General features: G+C 53.1%; 5 protein-coding genes across 5 annotated transcripts; 2 read left to right on the top strand and 3 right to left on the bottom strand.

Moving 5' to 3' along the window:
• Nucleotides 1–297: 297 nt before the first annotated feature.
• On the bottom strand, nucleotides 298–3,306 carry PV08_07010 (uncharacterized protein; the record flags this gene model as incomplete). Its single annotated transcript, XM_016381342.1, has 4 exons — nucleotides 298–1,075; nucleotides 1,175–1,468; nucleotides 1,552–3,105; nucleotides 3,200–3,306. The coding sequence occupies 4 exons, from the start codon at nucleotides 3,304–3,306 to the stop codon at nucleotides 298–300; spliced, it is 2,733 nt and encodes a 910-aa protein (XP_016234444.1).
• A 2,960-nt stretch (nucleotides 3,307–6,266) lies between these two features.
• PV08_07009 (uncharacterized protein) lies at nucleotides 6,267–7,138 on the top strand (the record flags this gene model as incomplete). The annotated part of the gene is made up of 2 exons (XM_016381341.1): nucleotides 6,267–6,479; nucleotides 6,572–7,138. The coding sequence occupies 2 exons, from the start codon at nucleotides 6,267–6,269 to the stop codon at nucleotides 7,136–7,138; spliced, it is 780 nt and encodes a 259-aa protein (XP_016234443.1).
• Nucleotides 7,139–8,645: 1,507 nt separating this feature from the next.
• Nucleotides 8,646–10,169, bottom strand: PV08_07008 (uncharacterized protein; the record flags this gene model as incomplete). The annotated part of the gene is made up of 1 exon (XM_016381340.1): nucleotides 8,646–10,169. One exon carries the CDS (start codon nucleotides 10,167–10,169, stop codon nucleotides 8,646–8,648), a length of 1,524 nt encoding a protein of 507 aa, XP_016234442.1.
• Nucleotides 10,170–12,702: 2,533 nt separating this feature from the next.
• PV08_07007 (uncharacterized protein) lies at nucleotides 12,703–13,491 on the bottom strand (the record flags this gene model as incomplete). The annotated part of the gene is made up of 1 exon (XM_016381339.1): nucleotides 12,703–13,491. One exon carries the CDS (start codon nucleotides 13,489–13,491, stop codon nucleotides 12,703–12,705), a length of 789 nt encoding a protein of 262 aa, XP_016234441.1.
• Nucleotides 13,492–15,715: 2,224 nt separating this feature from the next.
• On the top strand, nucleotides 15,716–18,070 carry PV08_07006 (uncharacterized protein; the record flags this gene model as incomplete). The annotated part of the gene is made up of 2 exons (XM_016381338.1): nucleotides 15,716–16,845; nucleotides 16,897–18,070. The coding sequence occupies 2 exons, from the start codon at nucleotides 15,716–15,718 to the stop codon at nucleotides 18,068–18,070; spliced, it is 2,304 nt and encodes a 767-aa protein (XP_016234440.1).
• Nucleotides 18,071–18,460: the final 390 nt, after the last annotated feature.

Here is an 18,460-nt window from a genome sequence, read left to right as displayed (position 1 = left end):
AATCTGTCAATCACAGGTCAGAGTTTGCAGTTGACACTTGAAGTTGTACGTCGCCGTCTACTTGACTTCACCTTTCTCGAGTGTGAATGTTTGATTTTATCATCATCACTACTCGGAACCCAAGAAAATTCGTGAACAAGCTACGTTGTGTTAGGTACAACGTGGCTCTCCTGACACCGCATCTTCCGTTGCAAAAGCCCTTGACCCCGTGTACTCATGTTCAAGCCCATTAACCAAGGGTCGCATTTTTGATTCCATCCAACCACACGATATCGATTTATTTCAGAACTCCAAACATCACATCCAGAAATCCCGAATCCGGTACATGGGCATGGCGCCGACCAAGCCCAGATCTGTCGACGAGGTGAAGATGGCAGCCAAGAACCCTCGGTCATCGGGTTGGACTTTCCACTGAGATGGTTGCCAGGGCATGCGAGACGCCCGGGGACAGATGACTAGTGTGCAAGAGTTGTGGTTGGCGGCAGCGACATCGACAGCGACCATTGCCTCGTCTCTGGCGGCCTCGGTTCTCCATGACTTGAGCGGCTGTTCTCGGACTGACCGTCGAAACATGGTTGCAAGCAGCATACAACCCCCATTGGTGTTCGCACTCGGAAACAGAGTCTGCACGACGCGCTCAACATGGATGTCGCAGAGGACGGTGAGATCTTGAATCAACCCGCGAGCGCCATCCAGGGCCTCTTCCCACCGCGCCTCGTGCCGCTCAAGCAATAGGAGCGCCATGGCCGTGAAACGAGTGACTTCTGCCTCGGAGCACTCCCCATGCCAATAGGCGTAGAACATGACCAGAGACGAGGTGACGATTCGTTGGACCTGGCGCCATGTCGAGGGCATCACTGACGAACTTGGCACTGATGACAAAGCTGCCAGCGTTACCGGCCCTTCGGGAGGCGGATCTGATTGTTGGAAATGGAGGACTGTGGCGGTCACTACTGGTTCGACGAAGGTAAAGTATGTCTCGAGGATCATTTGCGCCGAACGTACGCACGTATTGATCGACTGCACCCACCGACTTTCCGAGGGGAGAAAGGACGCTGCAAGGCAGAGCCGAACCCTAGATGTACACGTCAGGCACACATGCACACACATGCACACACACGCACGAGCGATCCGAGGAACGAAACGAAATGGAGATATATAGGATGCAACATACCAGGAAAAGTGGCCGCGAGCCATTGCATCCACTGCCGCCTCTGGGGTGACCGGACGTTTTACCGGTCCGGCATTTGCGAAAACTCTGCCGATGCTGGTCTCGAGTCGATGCATCTCGGCTTTGCGGTCATAGCTCTGGATGATGTCAAGGTTCTCAACGACGCTGCCATTTCTCATAATCAGATCAACGACCGTTCGTAAGCTAGGACGCGACTCGAGGAGAGGCTCGAACAGATGTGACGGATATTCCTTCTTGCTGATGCGCAGGGTGGTCGTGAAGCACATGGCACAATATCTGAGGAGTCCTCGTCGATGATTAGAGCAGGCAAGTACTATGCACATGGCGCACCTGAGGGGTCAGGGGTTACGAAAACTCACAGGTCCACATTGCACAGGAGCAAGTACACATGCACCTCGTTGAGTCTTCCGATGTTTGGCGTTTCGGGGCATTTTCCGTTGAAGTCCAGATCATGAGCGACCTGGATGGCTCGGTTAATGACTGCTCTAACCCGATCCGTCGCCCCAACATGTAAGAGATAGATGTGGTGGAAAAACAATGTGAGAACTGTGTCGAACGTGGGCGGTCCTGTGTAGTCGTTAGTGTACTGAGTAGACTGCTCGAAGAACGTGGTGGCGAGCTCGAAAGTGCCCTCCGTGAAACTGCTCTTGTGCAAAGTGCCCACAGTGAGCGTCGCAAAGAGCAGTGCCAGGTTGTCTGGCGGCAGTTTGTTGTCGAAATTCTCGAAGAACGTAAGAATTTCGTCCAAGTCCTGAGATGGAAACAGATGACGCACAAACCCATGCAATCGTTCCACATCCAGGATGGCTACGTGCTGGCCGAGCACGGTGGCGGCGTTATTGACCATAGTGTGGACGTATCTGATGGTCAATGCATGCAGAGGATGGAGCTTTGTGTGGGGTTTGAGGCCTTGAGCAACGATCCGCCCGCTGCTGGTCAGGAGATGAGGCTCTTCCAACGTGCACGTAGTGTGATAACCTATGCTCTTGGTGAGAATGTTGCAAAGCGTGGACGGGATCTGTATTTGCCTACTGAAGTGACGGACGGTGTATTTGTCTACCAACCCCAGGATACGGCGATAGGCCGAGACTGACGGGAAGGCCGCTGAGTTGTCTTCCTCGGACTGCCCTGAAGAGTTGGTAACGATCGTTGTGTTGTTGCCGCCCTCAGAGCTGCCCATAGCTTGGATCATGGTGTTGCTCGTGGAATGTGCTGGAGAGCTGTTGACGATCATGGTGTTGGTGATCGTGTTGCTCGTGGTGTTGTTCGTGTTGTCGCCTCCAGCATCGGCTGTAGAAGGGCCACTGCAACTGCTTGTCATCTTCCTCAGAGCACTCACCCACTCATTCATCATTCTCTGGGTAGTGGAGTCATCGGCTGTGCTTGACGCTGTCACCGCTGTACATACCCCAAACGGGCCAATATGCTGGTGGACGGTATCAGCACTGTCGAAGTTGTTGTCTATGATGATCTCGTCTGAGGATGAGGACATTCTAGTCGACACGTTGCAAGGTCCTGAAGAGCGAGGGCCGTCCACTGGGGAATCTGTTTGGCTTGAGGATGAATTCGTCGTGTGGGCCGGTGTGGGCGATCTTGTACGGCGATTGGCGGGTGGATCACTGCCGTCGTTGAAGGTGGTGTCGCCGTCGCCAACGCTTATGCTGTTTCCCGGTAGGGGTACGTTGATTGTCATATTCCCACGTTCCCCAGATGGGCTGGCCATGATAGTATTGCCGCTATCGTCGCTGTTGCCAACACTTATACTGTTTCCCGGTAGGGGTACGTTGATTGTCATACTCCCAGGTCCTCTGGGCGGACCGGCCAAGGTAGAATTGCTGCCATGTGGTTGACTGGGGCCGGGAGGAGACATGTCAAGGGGCGGCGACGAGGCGTCGTCATCGTCGTCATCCAAGCTGCGGCAAGTAGAGCAGTTGGTGGACAGCGGCTCGACATCCTCAGAACTGAGGGCTGGGGACGAAGAGTAGGGGCGTTTTCGATTGGACCTACCGAGATCGGATTGTGTCAGCAATCATCGACAAGGTTCTCGACAGGGGTACGAGGATGCGTACCTGGGGTCGGTTTGCACTATACACGGCACGCTGGCCTCGTGGCATGCTGCGCAGGGATAAGGCTGATGGCATTCCTGGTTGATGGCTCGACATCGCTGGCAAGCAACATTGGATCCGGGAGGGAATCTAAATACATTGAGCACATTTGCGAGGCTCATTCGATCCATGCCGAGCAGAAGAGAGCAGAAGAGAGCTTGAGAAGCCCCGCAGAAGGACAGCGAGGTGGATCGAAGGGCTTTGAGGATGTCTGGATATCAAAGGTGAGGGTGTGGTGGGAAGCATGCGGTGGAACACGAAGAGAGAAGAGGCCAACCGTGAGCACTCCGCTGGCACCACTGAGTGATGGGGAATTTGGAAGACTCACGCCCTCACAGACGGGAAGGGCTCGACCTTTATCTACCTGTTGCGTTGTCCCTTTGGAGGACGCAAAGGTGACTATTGGTCCCCTACATGAGAGACGCCGCCCGAATTGTAAAGACAATGCAGGAAAGAAGAAGGAGGAGACACGCAAGACTAGAGGGGCTGGTGAGGTTACCCTGGCCCAGGTTGTGCAGGGTCTCTGAGGACGGCGAAGATGATGATTCATGCATCACAGGTACTGAGGGCTGCCCAGGGAGTACGAATGCACTCTCTTCCTTGCCTGTCTGGTATCAAAGGGGACTGGAACAGCGGTGTTGTGTCTCAGTCGATCACGATCTTGAGCACGGCGACAGAAATCAACACGAGGAGGAAATAGAGTTCAGGAATCTGTTGTCTGGTGTGTGTGAATTGATGTGCTGCTGACAGCCGGCGGGGCAAACTGCGCAAGATCTCTCTAGGCGGAGCATCGCGGGGACCATGAGGCCCGCTGTGCCCACGATGCTCGGCGGAAGCGGATGCCCATTGCGGACACTCTCAAGTGAATGTGATAGATCATGTCGTTCAGATCACACAGCAGACCAAACGTGCATGCGTCTTGTTGTCGAGACCAGCTGGTCAGGAGACCTCAAACATATCTGTCTTATTTCACGGGGGGGTGTCCAGCAGACATGCAGCAAACATGCAGCAAACAATGCCTGAGCCAGGGGACTCGACTCGATCGGGCCGGGCCAGCATGGTGCTTTGGTGCCAAGACTGGCTGCCGGTTGTGAGAAGGATGTGAGCTGGAGCCTGGCTGTACGGGGCAGAGAGATTGTGACACCAACCGCCGGGTAGACCAGCAGGTAGGCGAGGTAGACCAGCAGGTAGACCAGGTAGACCAGGTACCTACGAGTACGGAGGATGTCAGGGAGGTAGTGTATGTATCGTCGGGCACCGGGGGGTCCGGACTTGTACGTACCAAAGCCACAGCACTCGCAGAACTAACTAACCAATGTACCTATGTAATGCTGGTCAACTGTCTGCGAGCCAAAAACTTTTTCCAAAGCTGCAAGTCGCGTCCTCGAATGCTGCCGTTCCATTGGCCCGCCACCACGGGTCTTTCGTACATCACAGTTTGTGACAACGCGGGCAGCACTCGCCCTGATCACTGCAAAAGAGCAAAATAATTTGGAGTCGGTGCAAAATAATTCGAAACGAGTCCAAGCCTCCTTGCGTGATGCCATCAGAGCTTCGCATCCTTCTCTCGATAGCGTCCGTAACCTAAGGGCGAGACTTTGCATCCGCTGACCACAGTCGACGATTTTGGTTCGCTGCAGGATCTTGGTGCAACTTGGATTGATTCCCTGCAGGTTCTGGTCCTCTGTAGAATATCGCACGTTCCAATCACGGCTTCAGGGCCTGTGCAACATGAACAATCCGGAGGCCATCTCCGGACCTGCGGTACACAGGAGTGCTGCTTGACGTTCACACTCGCGCAGCCCCCCCAGGCATACCGGGCCCGACTAGTCTACCTAGTTAGTGGTCTTTCGATGTGAATCCCTCTCTTGCCGGAAGGATCAGGATCGCGCCAGTAGACACCCCCCGGCGATCCGATCTCCGACACAGCTTTGCGGAACGAGTTCCCATTCGGAGGCCACAAGCATCTTCATCGGTCTATCCGTCCGTGATGCAACAGAGACATAACAGAAGCTGACTCACAATTTCTTCCTCCAGTTCGGTTTGAGATGGAGTAGACCCACTATGCATAGCAGAAGCCCGCCCGAACAGCGCATAGCATGATCGGGAAACTAACTAGGACAGAAGGTGATAGCCAACGACGGGCTGCATATCTTGTAGCTCGCATCGGCCAGAGGTTGCTTTTGGCGAAGAAGCCCCTGGTCTTGCTCATCGACATGTCCTGGGATGCAAAATGGACTGACGCGTTACGAGACACAACCGTCGCTACCCAATGGATTCGCTGCAGGCCCCGGTGGAGAATTCTTCGGCCTGGTGTCTGGTGAAGTCGGTAATTGTTTGATACCTAGAACTGACAGTAGTTTGCATATCCGAGTGGTGACTGTTCTACAGGCGACCGAGGGTAATCATACTATTACTCCTACCGTATTGCGCTTCCGCTCCTACAGTAGAATTAATGTACAAACAAATCGTTGATGCTGCTGTGTGGCGCAGGTGGCTGAGACTGATAACAAACTCAAACGACGTCCTCATCCTGTACCATCCATCATCCCTCGTGTACGCGATATAGCATCCATCAACATCACTTGACCTCCTGCTTCATATCCCGGATGGGAGGTGTTTCTGGGTTCCAAAGATGCTGCACAATTGCTCTTGCTCTTGACACTCACACTCGTACATGCCTGTCGACGCCCACTTAACTCGGCAGGAGCATCATCAACACCAGGAAACTACTTATTCCTCGCCCTCTTCCTCTTCTTCTTTCTTTACTCCTCCCTCTCCTCTGTATCCCTTCCACTACCAATATCCGTCCCCATCCAAGCATCTTTCGACCATTGGAGCTTGAGCTTGTCGGCATTGGAACCTTGCTTCATTCGCTCCTCGCCTCGCCGTTGTGAGCAAGCTGCTGCGATCAAGCTGCAGTCTACACCCTTCGGTCTACACAAACCAGTCCACTCACTCTCGTCAAGATGTCTATCAAGTATGCTCCCTCTGTCCTTTCCTTGAGAACAGACAAACCGCTAATGCCGCCGCCTAGTTGGGTTATGATGGATGCCAACAATCAGTTTGTGTCCCTGCCACAGGAGGTCACGCTGTACTCTTCCATGTCTCGCACCAAACTCAGCATCCCAAGCCTGGGAATCGAGTCCGAAAGAGGTGTGGCCTACTTGACCAACCAGAGAGTAAGTCACCAACATTCTCGCCCTGGCCTCTTCCTTCCTTCCTTCCTTCCTTCTTGATCCTCCTATGCAATTCGCTGACACTCTTCTCCCAGCTTATCTACATACCCGCCGAATCAACCCGGGCTTTCCAGTCGTTCTCGGCTCCGCTCCTCAACTTGTATGATGCTCGGCCCTCAATCCCCATTTTTGGGCCCAATGCCTGGTTGGCTAAGCTCCGACCCGTTCCTGGAGGCAATATCCCCGAGGACAGTCGGTTGATTCCGATCACTCTGTCGTTCAAGGAGGGAGGAGCGGTGGCATTCCACTACAAGTTTGAGCAAATCTGCGAACGGTTGCGTCAAGTTCTCGCCATTGCTCAGGAAAACAACAACCCTGAGGACCGACAGGATAGCGACCTGTCTGGGGTCAACGTCGCAAACGTTCACCTGGACCAACTTCCTTCCTACCAAGACGCGGTGCAAGACAGATTGGTAACAGCTGCTGCTGATGCTCCTCAGCCCGTGCGCCTGAACCATCAGAACGGCACTACTGACCGCCCGGAAGCCGACGTTACGGATGAAAACACACCCAACCAACCACCAAGCTACCCCGGACCAAGCTCTCCTTCAATCAACCCTTATATCCAGCGAGGACAGGGACCCGACTACGATTACATTTAGTGATGTGTCTGCCACTCGGACATACCCAGAAGAAAGAAAGTCAATCCATGTGCGTGATTCCGACAGAAGGGTGCATAGGACGCCTCATCGCACGGGGAAGACATGATATCGGCGGGTCATGTTCAAGCTGTATTGTTTGGCGGATGTGTGGTCTTCATTGAAATTGCAGTCGGCACTCTTAGCATGCTATTCTCATTCCTGTCAGCACCTACGCACCTTCCTCACTGGACCTCTGTGTCCACAGCGCCTATGTACTCATTGCACCCATTGCTCACAGCACCCACGTAGTCACAAACAATAATAGTGTATTGTAACCCCAAGGTACTTGAACCAAAGCTCTGCACACCGGTAGTCAGGCCGGACGAACAGAATCCGTCATGCTGCGTCATGCTGTGTCTTGTACGGAGTATGATCAATCTACGAGGTTTTTCGGGGGAGGTATTCGGATAAGACTTCTTCATGAAGCTTCTTGGAGGGATCCACGAAGCCAACCCTCAGAGTGTCCCTCCGCGGATGCTGAATGCCCTATTCTTGATCCTATGAACCAGGTTTGTTGCCCGGTCCCGTTTTCTCAACTTCTTCTCGATGCACGACCGCCTCTCTCCCGGACTCCTCGTGCACCCCCTTGGGAATCAGCAACTGCCAAAATACGTTGAAAAGCATCACGCCCGATGACTCGCTGCCAGGATGGAATTCAAGACACCACCACCAAATATTGCCCAAGATCGAGAGACAACCTTCACTCGGATGCCGTAGTTCCCAACCAGTGCAAGCGGCCCGAAAGATATTGCCCAACTATGGAATGAGTCGGTAAGAGCGACGCTATTCGCCCCCTCGTCATAGTCCTCCTCCTGATCGCTGTGATCCGCATCTCCCTTGACCAAGGTACCAATCCATGACCCTCTGCAATGGTCACGCTTGTCGTTTCCCGGACCAACAACAGCACTGTGCCTGCTCGAGCACAGTTGGAAAGCGCTGCCGCCGACGTACATGTGTGGTTGGCCTTCTCAAAAGCAGAAGGGCACGGATTGTTGACCTCAAGCACCACCAGCTAACGCAGGCTGAGTTTCCGGGATTGTCGTCTGTGAGGCGCATCTGTATGGACGAAACGCATCCTCGCACCACCAGTTGCAATCCCCAACTTACAACACCCTCGCGTCTCCTCATAGAACCTTTACCCAACTTCAGTCATTCCTTCCTTCACTTGTTCCGAGTATATCAATGCCAAATTCTTGCCGCCTCCTGGTCCTCCTCCTCCTAAACGGTGATGGCGATTTATTGCAGCGGCGCTGTCAAACCCCTTGCTTTCACCTAACCGGCACGACGATGCATAGTGAAAATAAAAATACGAGAGCTGTGCGGTGATGAGATGGACCTGAGAGTAAATGCGATTGATGTTCGATTCTGAAATGACTGCAAATGTATTGTACTTTGGCCGAAGATGGTGCGGGTTTAACGAAGACTCGTATGGTGCTCCCGGATGCGAGGCCGTTCCTCTTCAACTCGGCTACTGGTCAGTGCGGTCCGTGACAACGACAATGTGCTCAGCACGACCGTCGCCGTTTCGGTCCGCTTCCCATCTCAGCCTCCGCACACTGGAGTGGCGTCCAAACAGACCGAGACACATTGGCAGCGGCGTCACTGCGACCGCAAAGACGGCTTGAAAGATCAACGCACGCTTCATGTTCGACGGCGGACTGGCAGCTCTGTCGTCCTTGAGCGCATTCATGATGACAATGAAGATGCCGCCCAGGATTTGGCCACCGCACCAGCACAGACTGCTCCCCAACTCGGGACCGAGAGGGTAGTGTGTCTCGACAAGGAACTCGAGCACGACGGGGACGAGACCGAAACTCGACGCCCCTAGAATGGCGCACACCACGTCGACATAGGCCAGCGAATGCGACTGCGGGGCCCAGATGATGATTAGGTATCCGATCGCTACAAAGGGGACGGCGCACCGGATGTACCACAGATAAAACTTGTAGCGATCGATGATGGGCGCGGATATGGCGGCACATACCAGACCGACGACGATGAGAATGGCGCCGGCGATACCCGCGTCCGTTTCGCTGAATCCGTACGGCTCGAGGATTTGGTTGAGCAGGCTGGAAAAGGCGTTGAAGAAGCCCACGTACACGATGAATGGGACGAACATGAGGTAGAACTCGACACTACGGGACAACACCCTCAGGTCGTGCGTGAGCGACGCTCTGTCCATGTGGTCCGGCGTGCTGCTTGCCGATGGCGGTGTTGGTGGTTTCGCGGGGATGAAAAACGCAGGCACGCACGCCACCGACGAGATGATGCTGATGTACAGCACCATGTTGGGGATGTCCGAGGGTTTGTTCGCCCAAAACGGCGATATGAGTTGGCCGAGGGCGGCACCGAACGGGTTGGCGAGAGACGTAACTGCGGTGGCCGTCGTCCGTCCTGCCGGGCTGAACCACAGGTTGCTGTAGGATGTAGGAGAGGCGAGGACGAACGGTTGCGCGAACCCGATGATCAACTGGCCTACCATGACGCCGGCAAAGCTGTTGGCCTTTGTCGCCCCGTACTTGACCCAGTTGCCAACGAGCAGCAACGAGGCAGAGGCGATAATGGCGGTCTTGGGCCCATACTTGTGCAGCACCCAAAAGGTCGCGGGCGTGGTGACGCAAAACGCAAACAGGAATGCCGTCGATACCCAGTTGATGTTCGTCTCGGACGTTTTGAAGTACTGCGCCGACGTCGACGACACCGGTGCAAACGCGATCCAGTCCCACGACACAACAATGTTGAGGAGCGCGAGTTGCCCCAGGCCGAAAAACCGGCGTTTGTATACTTTGTACGGCAAGCCGGAGGTGGTCGATATGCGCGACAGCGTGCGCCCTACGGGAGATGGCCCACGCAAGTGATCCAACGATGTGTGGTGGTGATGGTGGTCGTGGTAATGGTTGTCGTCGCTGCCGCTGCCGCTGCCGCGGTTGAAAGTGGGCGAGGTGGAGGTCACCTCCTGAGGCTGGATCTTGGGATCCGTCGGGTTACCCATGACCTGTCGGGGAGTGTCCAGGGCGGCCTGAGAACACAACGTGAAGGAGCGAATACAAGGTGAAAACAGCCAAAAAAAAAAAGCGAAAGATGGCCCCTGATGAGATGATTAAAGCTTTTGGGGGAAGCAAGAGCTTCGTTTCAAATCTTGAGAGTGTTTGAGGATTCCGACCCGCGAAGGTCCTCACCACAGACGGGGTCGTTCAGTCACGCGCGCAAACACCACAGGGGTAATTTTATCGGCGTGATTGTTCATGAGAGTGAGTTGCCGACCTGGTTATATAGTACTATGGTATACTGCATGGATTGCATGTGACTAATGTGTCTTGATTGAAGCTTGTATCTGAAGTACAAAACGGCAGATAAGAGAGCGTCGGTGTCGGCCAGATAGAGAGTGAGAGGGTTGCGCCGGAGTAGCCGCTTAAGAAAAGAAACTTTTGTTTGGGAAGATAGTGATGGGAGGGGCCGTTTTCGCTTTGCTTCGCTGGTGCCAGACTAACCAGTACAGCAGGCGATGATGGAACCGATGCAACTTGAAGGTTGGTAGTAGCGTCGAGAACCCCAGTAATCGATCTTCCTGATGGTGGTCACTTTTTTATCGGCGAACGAAGGTCGGAGGGTACTCCTTTTTGTGGTATTGCGCCCGAGAGGGGAAAACAAGCCAAGCGAGAGTCATGTATCGTCTGTCTAATAAAATGTCTTCGCGTATGAAATAGTTGGAATAGCTCAAGATAGTGGCCAACAGGCGATCTACCGTTCTCCTAACTAACTAGTTAGTTGTAGTTATAACTATTCTACCTGTACTTTTTTCTACGGAGTACGGACTACACGGAGAGTGACTAAGTAACTAAATAACTAGTTAGTTGGTCGCCAACCGAGGTTGTGTGTGTGGTGCGCGCAACGTGCTGGCTCCCTGACACGTATCCTTGTACTTCTTTCTGGGACACCTCGGTTGACCCAGAGTAATAATAACCCGTACTTCTCTTTTGTTGCTGTACACACCATTCTGAGATCCGAAGACACAGTCCGATGTACTCCGTACGGGGGAGGTGATACATACAGTACGATGGATGATGGATTGACGCTTTTTTGAGTTCGTATGACTTTTTGCAAAGTCGACTCGCTGCGCGTCGGGCCCAGACCTCAGACTTTTTTGGGGGGAGTCAACTCTCTATCGTGGGATGTGAAATCAGGGTATCATCAGTCGCCCCTGACGGGCGGCAAAAAAAAATTAAATAAATAATAAAATGTCCAGAATGATCTTGGGAGTTGAGCAGAAACGAAAAATATTGAGAGGTCTCGTACGAGTGTATATACATGCGCGAATGTACGGAGCACTACATAAGTCAGTTAACTTATAGTCAACTGCTGAGGTATCTATCTACAAGATCTATCGTGGCTGGTATTGTTGCGGAGTAGGGAGTGGTAGGTAAAGTGCTGGAGCATGCAACAATTCACACAAAGCCCGATGGCGATTGCGGCCACACAGACACACACGCAGAGAGAGAGAGAGAGACACACCCACCTTTTTGGAACCAAGAACCGAGTCACTTCGGGACACGTGCAAATTACATTGGTTGGCCTCGTGCTTTGGTGTCACGATGATTTCCTCAATCACTTACCTGGTACCTGTTTGTCGTCAGCGAATCCCCATCCATAAACTATCAAAGACCCCTATACCTGATGCCGTACAGTACAGTAGGCCGTAGATACCTGCCGGTAAAGCGAGGCCGAGCAAGTAGCAGTACTGTAATTGAATGACCTTGAAAGGTGAAAAGGTTAGGGTCGAGTCTTGTTGTTTTGTCCACCCAACGAACTTCGTTAACTAGTCATTAGGTAGATAGCCATGTGCCACATTGGCATCCAGCTGCCGCGCACCGCACAGTCAGCAGGCCCGAAACACTTGAACCAAGTTCTACGCGCAAGTGTACGTTCACCCCGGGAGGAAGGTTATAGTCATGACCTCGTTGGATGTGATTTTGGGGCATCTCTCGCATTCGGCTGCGTACCACACACGCTTCGTTTGCCCCAACACCACCAGAGAACCTTTCCGTGGTGACTTTGAACTCCCGCCTACTACCGGAAGAAGAGCTGAGCAAGCGGCAGGAGGCCTGATCACCACGAGATGACTCCCAACAGCGAGAGTGATGCGCACCCCCTCGGTCGCGACTTTACCAGCCTTCTTCAACCGGATTTGTCGGCTGGATCCTGTCTCTTCTTTTCTGCACGCACCGTTGTCAACCTTGCCGTCCCGCCTCGGCGGCTACAAGTCTGATGCAATTAGCGCAATGGCGGTTTGAAACTGAGGATGAGGAGGAATGAACTTGTCACGTCCTTTTCGTCAACGACAAGAGGGTATATAGCGCTCTGGTGGACTTTCAAAGCCGAGGAGTAAAGGCGTCTTTTGTGCTCTGGTCGGTTTGGACGGGGAGATAGCGAGCCTTCCACCACGTCTGTCGGTCACTGATTTGTTGTGTTTGATCACCCAACACGATCAGCGTAGATCTCAACTCGAACAGTTCTCGTTCGGGAAGCTAATGACGCGTCAGTTGTCCTATAAAGTGGTCTGTCATGTATTCAACGGGATACAGTGTTTCGAATATTACCCCCGCATAGTCACGGTAGTCGGTGTATAGCGCTCTGAAGAACTGGATGGATTCCCAGTACTCTGGATACCACCCTGCGAATTCCCAGTCAATAATGCCAACAATCTGGCCCTCTTTCACAATGATATTCGTCGGGCTCAAGTCTCCATGAGTGAAAACGATCTTGTGTTTTCTGGATGAGAGAACGTCTTCGAGCATTGTGCGATAAATCGTTGGCGTAGTGGAAATAGTGTTGCTGAGCAAGAATTTATTGAAGTCCGTCTCACTTAAAAAAGGACCACCCCGATTCTTGTCGCGGCGAGCATCGACAGCTGGGAGTTGTCCGAGGGCGCCGATATAGTCTCCCTCGAGCGAACGCAGTTGGTTCACAATATGACGTAGTTGTTGCGCATAGCTCTGTTTTTCGTCCTTTGACAGTTTGCCCCATACGTTCTTTAAGGTATCCCCTTCCATGAGCTCCATTTCGATGACTCCCACGTCTTCACACATCTCAGACGAATAGACTTCGGGAACAGGGATGTTGAGCCCAGATTGTTTAACGAAGGAAATTGCTTTTGTTTCTTGAAGGTTCACGGGCTCGCCATATTTGATGACTTTCCCTTCATATCGGAAAACTCTTCGGCTGAAGGAGTCAAGATATATCGCCGAGGGATCGCTCTGGGAATGTTCGAAAGCGGCGTCGAGCCTTTCCCGGGTCCAGCGTCCATTGGAGTCCATCCCACCGATGTCAGAAGCTTTTGTTCAGGAAGAGTGCAGCATTAGATTCAGATAGATTCAAAGCCTTGCCTTTCATTTGAGTCTTTGGAATTAGAGTTCGGGGCTCATGTATGTGTTGTGCTAAGAACGCGACTGATCGGAGAGACGAAGGATATCCGAGTCTGGGAGGAAAACAGGATGAGGCCAAAAAAGGTGTGCCGAGGGCGATACGATCGAATGCCGAAACGCGGTCACTATCGAAAATGGAGTACGCTCTAGACATCCCGGGGTGGAAAGATTTCCCAATTCCTGTTTGTATCCCAGCATCCACCGAGACTGATACGGTTCACAACGGTGGGCGCGGAGCTTATTGTCTTGCTCTCGCTGTCTTCCGAAGCCGACTCGAAGTGGCTGCAAGAGCGCCAGAAGATCGTCTAGAGCTCTAGGAGGGCCTAAGGATGGTGTCTTCGAGTCCAAACTCTGAGCGTTGCGGCGCGTCAAAGAGCAAGGACCTGAACCGCCTGTTCGCACTCCATTGCTCCTTAAATCAAAACTTCTGGAGTAGATACCGGCACAAACCCGTGGGGTGGTAGCGGTGGCAGCATGAACAACCCCAAAATCCCATGAACAGCATAGATACACATATCAACCCGAGCAGGACCGATCAGGTATCAGGAGCATCCGGACCTGAATGTGTCAGCAGTGATCACCCACCCAAGCACGCGAGCAAGACAAAGAAATTGGAAAGTTTCCAAGTACCTCCTTGGTACAAGTATGCCATCTGGTTGCTGAAAGAGGTTCACTCGTCCAGTCAACCACAGCCTTGTCACTCTCAATTCCGCTATGGTGCACATCTTGCTACAGATATGAAGACACTACCGCACACTGGCTCCAAAACATTCTTCATTATGACAATTGCAGCTGTCAGGTAAATGTTGTTGTAAGGGGCCAGCCTTGTTCAGCAAGTGAGTCCCGCTCAAAAGTTCTGACTGATGGTAAAGTTGAAGCAGAGAAAGAACTTTACCCACCTCTACAGGAACCATTCAACCCTCTTCACCCCATGAGCAGGACAAATCTCGTTGAATTGAAAGCATCGCGCAAGTGAGAAATACGGAGATCTGGTGGATGCCAGCGGGTCAGTCGGTATCAGACCCGCATCCATCACCTTCCGAGAATTCACACATTGCCTGGTGATAAAGTCATGTACCGATTGAGGTTCTGGCCACCTTTTCAATTCCCACGATCTGCCGTGCGGTTGGGGTACCTTTGCGTAGCCGTAGGGCATGAGGACTCCTACAGGCCCCTGACAGGGGAGGAAAACGACACCTCCTCACTGGTTGCGGTGGAAAGACACATAATCCATCCTCCTATTCAGTCCCTCGACACCTGTACCAACCTCAGGGTGATTAGCCCTCTGTTTTGGAATCGTATGATCAACAAAGCGCAAATCTGGGAGGCAGCTCATCACGCTCTGGATCTGATGCCCTTCATGGTGGGGAGGACCGATTCTCATCGCCACGATGCTCAACGTCGGTCGGAAGGTTGGGACTTGGCCTCGACGTTGCGCATTTTTGGGCACTCTGGATCAAGCCATATTTTCCAGCGCTTTAAGAGCTGGATCGCCTTGCAATGAATGGCACTTGCATCGCTCATGAGAGAGCGAGAGGAGCGCCTGGACTCAGTCGGACTACTAGTTGAATGTAAAGCGATCCTCGAACACCTTTTGTTTCTCTGTGATCTTGACTGAGTCTTTCTGCTGGTGGCCAAATAGCTTGGCGGCGGGACGCATCAATGATAATCCGAATAGCATTAATCCACTTGTCAGACATGGAAGCGCTGCCATATTTCCCTGCGCAGATCTCGTCAGACGAACATGGGATTGTGCCTGGCTCAGGGCGACGTTGTTGATGTCACCGCAAGCCGATTGGCAGTACCGGTTCTCGCTGATCCAGCCCAACGATGGAAGAAGAGAATCGCGCGCATATGTCCAGACAGAAGAATCTCATTCCCCCATATTCACGCTTTTCCACCTTCACCCTTGCTACATCATTTAATACTCTCTGCTGCTAGCATGTGGTGACTCTCTCGACGCCCGGTCTTCTATTTGTTCGAGTGCTTTTAATTTCCCGTTGCCCATGGGCTAGAATCCCCCTCTGAACAGCCTCTAGACAACCCTGCTCAGCGAGCGCACTTTGACAGCTCCTCCCTCCTCAACCACTACCATTACAGCCTGATGTCGACGACGATGACAACGACGGCCACCTCGAACATAAGAGGCGGTCCCTCTACCCGCCGTGTCAACCCCGGCCGCCATTCCAAAGCCCTCGGTTCCTCGTTGCGACACAATTCCCTCGTCTCCGGCGGGGGTCTGCTCCCGTCCTCCTCCTCCGTCCTCGCAGCCAGCAACACGGGCCCAGGCTTTATCGGCAGCGAGGCTCCCGAGATATATCCTGCCATCACACACTTTGCCGATGCAATTTCTGCCCTGCCACGGGAATTTCGCAGACACCACTCACTCCTTAAAGAGGTGGACGCAAAGGCGTGGGCTCATGAAGAGTCGCTACAAACCGTCCTCCAGCATTGTGTGGCAGATACCCGAGCACATTCCTACGAGGTTGCACTTGCTGGGCACGAGCAGAATGGCTTGACTACTGGCGATGATCTTGCGAGCGTAAGCGAGATTCATAGTGTCGCCGGCGGCTCTACAGATGCTGCTTCGCTGGTCTCGGCTCGCACTGCGGATTCGACTTCTCTGCAACGCAGACACCTCTATCATTCTCTGCGGCAAAACCTAATAGCCATCATGCAGACAATGGACGAGAAGAATCACGTCATCACCAACGCGAATGAAGAGGTGACGAAGCAAATTCGGCGGCTGGACACTATTTGGCCACATATTTCTCAGGAAATCTCAGAGGAGGCAAGACTTGGAAGTCTGACGCATTGGGCATACACCGAGACAAACTCAGTGGCGGCGAAAAAACCCGCCGAGCCCGTACCTCGAGGTCGAGCGGGCGAAAGTGAAGTAGCAGGCAGAAGCCAGTCCCGAAGAGATGATGTGCAAGCAAAAAGACAAAGAGGTGTACTGAATGTGGACTCAGACTTTGACGAGTCGCGGCCTGCGCAACGAAAGGTTCACGGCAGCAAGAAGCGCACTGTCGAGACCGCTGCAGAGGTACCACCAGCACTGGGAGCGTCAAGTGTCACCGCGACCAAGAGAAGGAAGCCAGACAAACCAACAGGTGGCGCGCCTATGGAGCGATCCATCAGCAGCGCTATGAGTAGCCGTGCACCGGCCATGTCACGAGAGAACTCGCAGCAGGATAACATGAAGAAGAGGAAGGCATCACAACCGACCAGTGTGGCGCGAAAGAGGTATGTTTCAGGCTTTCTGATTCTAAGCGACAATGCTAATCTGTTACACAGACTCAACGCTCAGGGCAACGATTCTCCCAAACTTGTTTCCTCACCTCTTGCTGGCACCACCGTCAAAGAAGCAGCATACAAGCGCAGCCCCGCCCTATCTGCGGCTCGTCCAGCGGGACGGGGACGACAGAACTCAGCACAGAGCTTCGACGCCCCAAGAGGGCGACAGTCATCGGTAGCTTCGAGCAAGAATGGCAATCAGAATGTCACCGTGAACACATCTGAGCTGAACAAGGTTGCTGCGCTGACAGGCAAGACTGCAGACGAGGGCAAGAGCAGTTTCAAAGAGACAAAGACAGACGATGGTGATCGGTTGCTTAAAGATGAACCAGTGGCCAATGGAACCAGCAGCGAGGAGACATCATTGCGCGGTGCCTTGTTGATAGAGCGCTCGGCTAGCAGACAGGAGGCCAGGTCCGACCTGGAGGACGTCTCAGTATCAGCCAAGGCCTCACCACGCCTTACACCGGCCCTGCGTTTGGACGAGGTCAAGCATGAGCGCGTTGGGAGAGGTCGTGCGTCTAAAACCTCTACACCGGTCGCGAGCACCTTCGCCGACGCAGAGGAGTCGGAGAGTGCCTCCGCAAATGGTGGCAAGTCTGATACGGGGTCGAAATCGCGACGTCCTGCCCGGCCAAGGGTGAAGGATCATGGCCTGCATGATTCTTTGTCGCCCAAAGGCTTGCCAATGAAGCGCTTCCACAAGAAGAATGGCAGTCTCTCGGTGTATGCCAGTGGTCCTGGGTCAGCAACAGGCAGGACCAAAGACGAGAATGGAACGCCCCTCTCAGCAACACCCTCAGTCTCAGACAAGGACAGAGATGTCGACAAGGGCGGAGAGAGCCTTGGTCTTGGTCTCGGACTTGGTGTGGAGAACGAGGATGACGATGCGGCTGACGGCGATGGCGAGCACGAGGATGAAGAACGCTACTGCTATTGTCAAGGAGTGAGTTATGGTGAAATGGTGGCATGCGACAAGGCAGACTGCCCCCGACAGTGGTTCCATCTCGAGTGCATCGGACTCAAGAGCGTGCCGAAGAGTGCGAAATGGTATTGTGACGAATGCAAAGAAGTTTTAGCAAAAAAAGGCAAGCTCACCAACGGAGGGGGAAGCGGCAATGGCGCCACCAGTACGAGTGCCAGCAATGGTGCTGGAAATGAGTTGGCTGTCTAGAGGTAACGTCCAAGGATGTTCTCGGTCTTCGACCATCTCAATCGAAATCCCATCAACGTCGCATCATCTCCCTGTAGTCTCTGGACTGGGTGCCGATCTCGACATGAATTCGACTTCCAACGGTACGACCTCGATTTACTCTATTGTTCGCAACACACAGGTGTCGAAGGCAAGGGGTTGGAGGAGATTCTGTATGATGGACTGATTGATTGAATCATACATGCCTTGTACTTTCTTTGTACATTTGTACTACTACTCCTATTCCTACTGCTGACACCACTACTACTTGACTAGCTACTTGCTCACTGTGGTTGGTATCGGTTGCTTGATTGGATTCCTCGTTCTCAATGTATCACTATCACTCATTACACGGCAAAGCATGGGTCGAGA

The sequence above is a fragment of the Exophiala spinifera genome, assembly GCF_000836115.1.
Source record: "Exophiala spinifera strain CBS 89968 unplaced genomic scaffold supercont1.5, whole genome shotgun sequence".
NCBI lineage: Eukaryota > Fungi > Ascomycota > Eurotiomycetes > Chaetothyriales > Herpotrichiellaceae > Exophiala > Exophiala spinifera.
This window is presented reverse-complemented; position numbering and strand designations above follow the sequence as displayed.